We start from the raw sequence: 11,076 nt of genomic DNA, 5'->3' as shown, positions 1-11,076 counted from the left end.
CAATAAATTGAAATATTTATGGAAATGATGAGAGTTCATTTATTATGATTTAAATATTTATTGAAGATGAATAAGGTTCATTAATCATGATCAATACTTTATATTAAAAAAACAATCAAAACTTTTATAAAATTACATATTAATCAAATTAAAATAGACGTTTGAGATTGAATTACATTTGTTATACAAATGTAAAGAATTGTATAATAACTCACCCATCTCTTTAAATATATATTGAAAAACAAACATGAAACTACATCAATCAAAGAGACCTAATAATATTTTAATTTTATATAAATAACTTAGAATTCATTAATTTCCATTTAAAGATTAAATTAATTTTAAATTATGGGTTTGTAAAATCTCAATAAATTATGCTAGACTGCTAGTAATATTAATTAATAATTAAATTTGATTTAATTTTAATTTGGTTCTTATGGCCTAATTAATAAAGCATTAATTAATAGGGAGGATAAACCTTTTTACTAATTATTGCTTTGTTGATGGAGGGAAAAGGGTCACTTGCCCATTATAGTATGTGTTTTAGAGAATATTACATATTTAATTCTTTTTTTAAATCCCCACACCATAATTTTCATAAAAAAACCATTTTTTTAATTGAGTCATTATTACACACCCTTAAAAGTTCCAAATTCCGAAGTTTATTTGTGGCTTAATTAGGTTTATTGGACTATCTGCCTTATTTGCACAATTTATTTGGGTTGTTTACTTACGGATCATTCGCACAAAACATGGTTTAATCGCACAGATAGAAATGACGTGTTGTCCCCATTCAGCCACAAAAATAACACCCTTACCCTTTATCTAAAACATCGTCTCCTTCTCAAATGAGACACCTCATCGTCAACCTCTTTGTGATTTTTTGTTTTGATGTTCAAATAATTAATATTGGGGGGTAAATCGGTCATTTATGTTATTCAGACTGCTGGTTCAGATAAAAAAAGTAAACAACAACACTCATTTATCCAAACAGACAAATTTATTCGGACAAGACTTAATAAAAAATTTGGTAAACAGCCCTGTAGTGATTGATGGAACGATTTTTTTTTAAACCTCACATATTTGACATATATATATATATATAATATATATATATATATATATATATATATGTGTGTGTGTGTATGTGTGTGTACTGGTCATAAATGAGACATCTAATTTGATAAAGAAATGATAGTTTAAATGGATATTGGTCGTTATATAAGAAAATTAGTGTTTGAATTGTGTACAATTCCTTTCATGTACATAATGAAAGATTGATGGTTGCCTCTGTTAGGTGTTCCGTCTTTTATTAGTGGTGGTTTGAGGGGCTACATCGTCTAAGTCTTCCGTTGACTGACTAAAGGAAGCGAGATGTCACACGTTTATGTTTAGGTTTTCATTTACCATATGTGACTTTTACTAGCGACTGGTGGTGATGGTATAGGCAAGAGAACTGTGTTATTCTGTATCCGTTTGGATCATGTGGCAAGTCCTGGTTGGTGGTTTGGATTCGTGTTTTAGCATTATGAAACGTAGAGGGCTTGAGGGACCATACGTCAAGCTTCGAGTAAAACGACACCCATAAAGAAAGCAACTATGTTGTAATACCAGTATCGTTAAGAAATGTGAATTGAAGACGATATGACATGTTTGTTATTATAGAAATATTAATCAAAATGGTATTATCGGTTGAAGAGAATAATCAAAAATTTAAAGTACGAGATATGACAAACAAGATGTGGTACGTTTTGAACAACGTATTCCATATTATATCCCTCAAGTATGCGTGTTTTACTAAAGGTGTAGTCATCGTTCAAGAGGGTATATCATTACACCAGTTCAAATATTTCAACTGATAATGAGTAGATACGTGTTTTAAACATATTGTCACTAAGGAATTTTAATTAGATTTAATTGAGGTACCGTTTATTAAAACGTTTGGATGAAAATATTAAGGATCAAGAATCTTACTCGATAAAGAGTGAGGTAAAGATCAAGAGTTTTATCCGGTAAGTGAGGGTGACGAATCCTACAACGGTAATGCTTACCGAGTAAATTGTTGTATATGATGCCGATTTGATAGACTAAAATTTTACCTAAGTTTAAAATCACTATTTATTTTGAACAAAAAAACACTTAACTTAAGATTCATTTAATTAAAAAAATGATTTTGAAAGCATTACCATAAATAAACATAAAAATATATAATGACAACTAATCATATACTAAAATAAATCGTACATTTCATCTAACCACATTCTTTCATTTCAATTCAATCGAAAAAGTCGTCGAAAATTTCTGACCGTTTTTCAACAAATATAAGTATTTTTTAATATTTTAGATGGATTTTAAACGGATTATTGATGGCACGTGCTCTATCGAAAATCCGTTGAAAATTTTAGACGGACTATCAAATTTTTGTAATAATATATGGTATTTGTTTTTGTTATATACTGAAATATGTATTTTGAAATTTATTTTTTCAGAAAATACTTAAGAAAATCGATGGATTTTTTCAGAGCCCGTCTAAAATCCCATTAAAATCTGTACAAAAATTGTAAAAAGTAGAGTTACTTCTTTTTTCCTGACCRGGTCAATAAAGTTATGAAAGATTTTGATTTATTTATCTCTTATTTTATATATAACGGATTTACTTGTATTAATACATGATTTTCTTTTAGTSTTTCTGGGATTAGGTCTTATATTAGGGGGTCTGGCAGTAGTATTACTTCCCAATCCCATTTATTCTGCCTTTTTGTTGGGATTTGTTTTTGTTTGTACATCTTTATTCTATATTCTATCGAACTCCCATTTTGTAGCTGCTGCGCAGCTCCTTATTTACGTAGGAGCCATAAATGTTTTAATCATTTTTGCTGTGATGTTCATAAATGGTTCGGAATATTCCAAAAATGGTCATTTTCGTCGAAAACCCTTCAAAAATCATTTCCTTCGAAAATCCCTTGTAAATTTCTCTCGAATTTCCGTTTAGCAAATAGTCAACTAGCTCCGTCGAAAATCTCTCACATTTTTCATGGATTTTTCGACAGACTTTTTCCGTCAAAAAAGTTAAATTTTCGACCATTTTTTTAACGGATTTTGGACGAAATTTTGCGTTTAAAATACTTATCGGTTTTGTAGTGTCTCATCGATGTGATTTTTAGAGTTTGAAGCTCTACATCCATATCTCCAACTACTTTTAGGTCAATGAATTGAAATATCAACATCATTTCTAGTCAATAAAATTTATCCAATATTGAATTTTATTTTTTGTTTTCATTCCATCCCTCTCGATTCATTATCCAATTATTCTTTTTCTTATCCAGCAATTATACACACAAATATATATATATATATATATATATATATATATAAAAGATTCATATATGAATAATAATTAAATAAAAAAATAAGCAGGTTAAATCACATATGATTTAGTATGTAATTGAACCATTATCGTTTCTTTTATTTGATTACTGTTTTCTTTTTATATGTAACTTAAATATTTAAAATATTTTATGATTAATCATGTTACTTCAAATAGTGTATATCATAAATTTGTATGTGACCATCTTAACACAAATAGTTACATGTTTGCATGTAATTTATTTTAATATGAATTTAAAAAAACTAATGTTAAATTAGACATGAACAATCAAAATCGACCTTCAAGAAACGATCTGAACACAAATCGAAAATTGAACAATTTGAAACAATTGAAATTGAACGATCTGGAACAGAAATCGAACTTGAACAATCTGAAACAAATAGAAGTCGAACAAAAATAGAAATCGAACAATCTGAAACGAACAGTCGATGAAGAATTAAACAATCAATGAAAAATTGAACAATCTGAAACAATCTGAACAAAAATAAAAAGAGGGTTTTTTGATTAGAAGAAATAATCGAAAACTAATATTTCAGGAAAATCGAAATCAAACTTTAGGAAAATCAAACTTCAAAAAATGAAATCGAACACTTCAGAAACTACAAATGAAATCGGGATCGAAATCAAAAAGGAACTTTACAAACATCAAACAATGAGGTGGAAAAAAGAGGGAGCCACCCGTCATGAAGGAACTACAGGGTCGCTGAGGAAAGAGGGAGGCACCGATGAGAAAGAAAACGGTTGCCAAAAAGATGGTCATCGGTGAAGACAAAGGCGCAGATGAGGAAGAAGATTGCCGTAGATCACCCGCTGGGAAGGAGATGCAGGGTCTCACGATACACAGTGGAAGAAGAGGCATGGGAAGGTGCTAGGGTTTTGAACAGAGTCCGAAAGAGGAAGCATGAGAAAGATTCATGCTTGTAAGAAGTGTGGGTGTCTTTTTTTGCTGAATGGGACAACAACCATTCCCGTCTCTGTGAATAAGACATATTCTATGCAAATAAGCCACAAATAAACAACCTAAAAGAGTTGAGCGTATAAGGTAAACAGACCATTAAGCACACATTAAGCTCTAAACAAACATCCCCTTAGCTTATAACTAGGTTTCTAGATCTTTTCACAAGCTAATGGCCGATCTTTATGAAAATTAGTTCTTCCGTCACTTGAGATTACGAAAAATCCAACATACATTTCACTCTTTCAAACCTCGACCTACTTCCGTACTTGATATACCCTACTTTCAATATACCGAATTTGTTTGGTTTTATTTAACTAATACTTTTATGGTAATGTCTCAAACTAATGATTATGCAAACATTAAATCAGTCCCAAATTTTTTTCCATATTTTGTTAATCATTAAATAAATACTTATCTTTTTGGTGTCCCACCCCTTTAATTTACATGTGTCTGTATACATTCAGACCACCACCATATATATGATTGTTCATAACTAAAAGTATCCCTCCCCAATGAAGCACTCTTCCTTCTTTTAGTACTTGTTACTAAAACCCCTTCTTCTTACCTCAATCTTCATCCTAATTAGCCAAGAAATCAAAGCAAGCTACTTTTGCATGCCTTTTATATTCAAGAATTGCCTGTGAAAGCTTCTTGATTGTTCTGGCTGTATAGCCAATGGAAGAATATGCAAAGAGGGTACATGATCCCTATTTTCAACCCCAGATAGCAGCTTCAACAACAGGTTCAGGCAGCTCCATGGCTAGCCGTGTTTGGGTCCCTGGTCCGGTCATTGTTGGAGCAGGCCCTTCAGGGCTAGCTGCAGCTGCTTGTCTCAAGAACCATGGTGTTCCGGTCTTGATTCTCGAAAGGAGTTGTTGTATAGCTTCTTTATGGAAGATGAAGACTTATGATCGGTTATGTCTTCATTTACCTAAACAGTTTTGTCAACTCCCACTTCTACCTTTCCCTAAAGATTTCCCAACATACCCTACTAAGCAACAGTTCTTGGCTTACCTTGAAGGGTATGCAAGAAAGTTTGATTTGAAGCCGGTTTTCAATACGGTGGTTGTGAGGGCGGAGTACGACGGTGGGTGTGAGGTGTGGAGGGTTAAAACGAAGATGGTGGAGTACGTTTGCCGATGGGTGATAGTGGCTACAGGAGAGAATGCTGAGGAAGTTGTACCTAAGATTGAAGGGATGAATGAGTTCATTGGGCCGATTCTGCACACGAGTTCGTATAAGAGTGGTGATTGTTTTGAAAACAAGAAGGTTTTGGTGGTTGGGTGTGGGAATTCAGGCATGGAGGTTTGCTTGGATCTCTGCAACTACAATGCTCACCCATCCCTTGTGGTTAGAGATTCTGTACGTATTCTTCTCTCTCTCTCTCTCTCTATATATATATATATGTATGTATATGTATGTATGTATACATTACTCATGATAAGAGATTATGTCTGCATGAAGAACAGTGACAAGATTTTATTCTCAGAATACAAAATAGTTATATACTTGATGAAACTTTGATGCATCAGAAACATTTGGGATTTTTCTAGAAATTGGATGCGGTTACTGATTCATGATCTGGCATGTACAGAACGAAGACTTCATTCTCGATTCCACGAGAATTTTTACGAAAGCCCTTCGTTTGCTTCTCTTCGATACATTTTTTCACAACTTTTATACCGATGGTACTTTACTTTGTCTTTAAAGATATGGTGAATTAATGTTAAATTTCAAGAAACAAGTCGTTGTCAAAAAAGAAAAGGAAAAGAAACCTGGGTTTTTATTCAATTCACTACAACAACGAAATCGAGTTTATATTACTCTCTCAAATTCCAAGTGTTCTAATAGACCTCTTTATAGAACTTAGTTTATAGGATCAAAAAAATAAAGTGTCCTATCTAAAGGTGTTGTAATAAGTTTATATACTTTTTGGACGTCGTAATAAGTTTTTTATGACACTTTCAATATAAAGTGTCTCATTATCAACTTTATAGGACACTATTTGAAAAACTGTCCTATAAAAACAAGTGTCATAAAAAATTGAGTTTATAGGACAATTTCTCAAAAGTATCCTATAAAGTTGCTAATGCGACATTTTGTATTAAAAATGTCATCAAAAACTTGTTAAGACGTCAAAAAGCGTCATATAAACTTATTACAACACCTTTAGATATGACACTTTATATTTTGGTCCTATAAAATGGTCTATGGAGACACTTACAGATTGTGGGCGTCCTATAAAGCCAATTTTGTTGTAATGATTAATGATAAAAATTAATCAAATGTTTGTAAAAGCTTTCGTTATCTCTCTTGAGAATCTAACTACAGACGTGTTTTAGTTCTGCTTTTAACTTTCTTGGACTTCGTTTGCATGCGTGTTTTGCTGCTTGCATTTGATATTCCCCCTTTTCTTGAAATCACGCACTGCTAAAAAGATTCTACACAGTATGCAAAAAACATGAAATATCCCCATCTTCAATCGGCTTTTGTGATCGACCCTTTTCTTTATGATGGAAATAACTTGTGGGTTTGGTTGATGGATTTTACAGTTGCATGTATTGCCACAAGAGATGCTTGGGAGATCAACTTTTGGACTGTCCATGTGGTTGCTCAAATGGTTCCCCATTAGAGTAGTCGATCGGATCTTGCTTTTCGCATCACATTTCATGATCGGAGACACGGATAGACTTGGACTCAATCGACCAAAGCTTGGTCCTCTTGAACTAAAGAACATCTCCGGCAAAACACCCGTGTTAGATGTAGGCACACTTGCAAAGATTAGAAGTGGGGATATCAAGGTTCCGATTTCGTTCTTTCTTTCTTTTTTTACTCGGGTTACTAAAAAGAACCGATCTTTTATGACCCAAATATCGGTCCCTTAATTGGTTTGTGACCAAAGTTGATGGTTGTACATGAAAACGTTACCTCCACGAAAGAATAAAACTTTTACGATGTGTAATTCCGTCATAAATGAACGAAAATTGAATCTTGATGTAGGTTTATCCAGGCATAAAGAAACTAGCATGCAATACTGTGGAGTTTGTAGATGGAAGAATGGAGAAATTTGATGCCATTATTTTAGCCACAGGTTATAGGAGTAATGTGACTACTTGGTTAAAGGTATGCTATAAATTCAACTTAATATATATATATATAGGGTTGGGTTCACGTGAGACCAAAGGTTTTCTGTGAGACCCGTAAGACCAATTTATGTTCATTGATCAACTTTATAAGCTAATGATCTAATGGTTTAAAGTTGCACGATGACAATTTTATAATTATTGAGAAGTCTCATGACGTTTATGAATGTTCAGATTGTCATATTGTAGATCCAATCCAAAGGTTGAGACTTGGTCTTACGTGTCTCACGAAAACTCTTGATCTCACATGATCCCAAGTCTATATATATATATATAAACAACATTAAATAGTTAACAAATATAGTATATATAAGTGCCTTAGTTAATATTTGGTTTATGTTATGGTTCTGTTCGTAGGACACAAACGACTTATTCTCCAAAAAAGATGGGTTTCCCACGAAACCATTTCCCGAAGGATGGAAAGGTGAGTGCGGATTATATGCGATTGGATTCACAAAACGCGGCTTATTGGGTACATCCATAGAAGCTGCAAGGATTGCAGAAGACATTGCGCGTCAATGGACCACGGACACGAAGCATTTCAAGTCGTTTCGCCATCAACCACTATAACAATATATATGAGTTCATATATATATATAGGCTCATATATTAAAGACGTTATTTCATGTGAAGTGTGCTTACGTTCATTAATTAGGAAAATATATATAAATTAGGGTTTCTTCGTAAGTTTAACTTGTGCATTAATTGTAATTTATTATAATCACAAATCGAAAAATGAAAAATCAAACAAAAAATGAGGTAAATGAACATTGGAGGTGTCGAATCTTTATTAATCATGCCCATATGTCATGTAACTATCGAAGTGTATGACTTAATGGTACATACATTATCAATGTCATAATGCAACTATCATTCATATGATTTCGCGCGCTCGAGTTATCGATATCATAGAGCGAGTACATCTTCTTTTGCTTTGGGACCATCTTCGTATTTCATCTTCGTCCCCAACAAAAGTGCGACCACTACAAGACTCCAAGATTCGTAATAAGCACTAAATCTTCTCATTAAGACGTAATTAAGCCCACATATAAGCAAGCTGGTCACAACTTGAAAGAAAGAAAGCTTAATGAGATATAGAGAAAAGTTGAATTTAGCTTTGAGAAAGTGGTTGATGACCTAACTTTGCCAATAATTGTTGGAAAAGATTGAGTCTTTACAAGTGTTGAGACTTCTTGCTTCCTTGATGAATAAGTCTGATCAATCAGACAGAAAATGGGTCTCCAAACCTCCCAACATTGTAGCATTGTACTCTTGGTGTTTCATTATCACCAACAACTCACTTTTCGCCATCGGTGACTCCAACGGTTGTCGTTTCAAATGAAATCGCTCGATTTGTCATCAAAAGCCCTCTTTTCCGAACCAGTAACACCAATTGTGAAATCAAGACCTTTAATTAATCAATCCCTTATAGGCCAAGGGAAGTGAATTTAAAGATTCAAGTGGCGCATTAGGGTTAGATCAGTTAATTAGTCCACTCACTTTCCTTTCTTGTTTTCATTTTGAGTGTCCTATTTGCAAGATTCGATGAATTCATTAACAAGCAAAAAAGGGGTATAGAGAAATTGCACTACAAAAAGAAACACAGATTCAGTTGTATTCATATGTGAATTACAGTTAAGGTGATGAGATTTGAGATTAAGTTGGCGCATGCATATAATGGAGGTGAGACTGCATACATCCTTATGAATAGGGGAAGACTGATAAGAAGAGGACCACACCAATAATCCCAAGAGGGGTGGGTGGGGTGGGTAGAGGTCTAAGTAGTGTGCACCACAAATCTCTATCATTTGAGTAAGATGTGATTATATCAATGATTGGATTAGGGCCTACTTCAATTTAAGATGAGAACTACTGGTTATCATGTGAGGACAAATGGATGGGTGGATGGATGGATGTATGGTCTCACTTTGGCATGCATGCCACATATGTACAACATTGTGATGAGCAAGTGTTTTTAACTTATGTATTAGAAGTCTTGCAGAGATGGATCATGAACCCTAGCTTTCAATTGATGGTTTCTCTTTTGAATTTAAATTAAAAGGGGGGAATTCTTTATGTTCGATTTTTCTTTGGACACGTCTCTCGTGGTTTCGGGACAATTATATATATAAATATAATACGCCAAGATTTCAAAGTTATAACTAATCTAAACAAGTCTATTGAGGCATGCGGTGATCTCTGATGATTGAGAATGAAAAGATGCATCAGATGAGGTTGATTATATGATAAAAGAGCAAATTCAGAAGTTAACAGATTCTTTAATGGATTAACGAGTAAGAAGCTCAACTTAAAAAGATGATATATATATATAGGGTTGGGTTCACGTGAGACCAAGAGTTTTTTGTGAGACCCGTAAGACCAATTTATATTCATTAATCAACTTTATAAGATAATGATCTAATGGTCTAAAGTTGCACGGTGGTAATTTTGTGATTATTGAGAAGTCTCGTGACAATTTTGATTATGAATGTTTAGATTGTAGATCTAATCTAAGGGTTGAGAATTGGTCTTACGGGTCTCACGGAAAACCCTTGGTCTTACATGATCCCAAGTCTCTCTCTCTCTCTCTCTCTCTCTCTCTCTCTCTATATATATATATATATATATATATATAGTATATCTTTTGATCCATCGAAAGTTACTGTTGTGACGAGAAAAACGTCATGACGAAGGCTAAAAGTAGTTTGGCCCAAAATTCACTATTTGGGATAGGATCAATTACGTATGATTTTTCGTTTCTGAATTTCATGATTTTACTATTTGCCAAAAATAGATCCGACCTTAAAGGGCATGATTTTCTAATTTTGAAAGCACTGAATAATAATATATTTTCTTTCATTGTTTGTATGTGTAAACACTGTATGAGCTAACTTGCTTCCTTTATTCGTAACTATATATGGTTTTAGGCCTAGGGTTTTCGTTTGTCAAGTTGTCATCAGGCAATGGCAACAACTCGATGTTACTGGTGGTGAGTCAAACTCGTCGGATGAAACGTTCAGCCTGACGGCTTTTTCACCCGATAACAATATTTTCGTATACATCAAGAAATGGTTCGTTTTTTCAACATTGTCACATGTCCAACCACATGTTTATGGTTCTTAGTTGATACAATTCCAAATGGTCCATAGGCACGTGACGTCCAAGAGGGACATCATAAACAACCATACCTCTTTCACACCATCTTATTCTTGAACCAAGATTTTTGAAATAAATAACCAAATATTCGTCACAGCGACTTTATGTATTGCTTTCTGAAATCATCCCCCACCGTCATTTTTGAAATGTTTTCTCGCATTATAATTTAGGATCAGACAAAGGAAAAACAAGACGATGAATGGTCCATGGGTGCATCTATGAGAGTCGGGTGGGTTTGATGTCATGACCCTTGTAGGACCAAGCCACGGGTCGCACCTTTGTGGGTGCACATGGTGTGGCCTTTAGGGACTAGCCCTCTTCACATCGAAGCCTTTTATTCTTTTGTGGTCCATATATGTAGGTTTCAGTGGCTTTCCACCTACGGTTTTAATTTATTATAATCTTTTTTTGTTTATATGACACATTTTCTT

At 33.7% G+C, this 11,076-nt stretch overlaps 1 protein-coding gene across 1 annotated transcript; it reads left to right on the top strand.

Moving 5' to 3' along the window:
* The first annotated feature begins 5,021 nt into the window (after nt 1-5,021).
* LOC112516789 (indole-3-pyruvate monooxygenase YUCCA2-like) lies at nt 5,022-8,059 on the top strand. Its single transcript, XM_025124023.1, has 4 exons — nt 5,022-5,708; nt 6,899-7,147; nt 7,347-7,469; nt 7,847-8,059. The coding sequence occupies exons 1-4, from the start codon at nt 5,022-5,024 to the stop codon at nt 8,057-8,059; spliced, it is 1,272 nt and encodes a 423-aa protein (XP_024979791.1).
* Nucleotides 8,060-11,076: the final 3,017 nt, after the last annotated feature.

Source organism: Cynara cardunculus (genome assembly GCF_001531365.2).
Source record: "Cynara cardunculus var. scolymus isolate 2C chromosome LG 8, CcrdV1, whole genome shotgun sequence".
NCBI classification, from domain to species: domain Eukaryota; kingdom Viridiplantae; phylum Streptophyta; class Magnoliopsida; order Asterales; family Asteraceae; genus Cynara; species Cynara cardunculus.
Note: the sequence above shows the minus strand (reverse complement) of the source record. Positions and strands in the feature narration are given on the sequence as shown.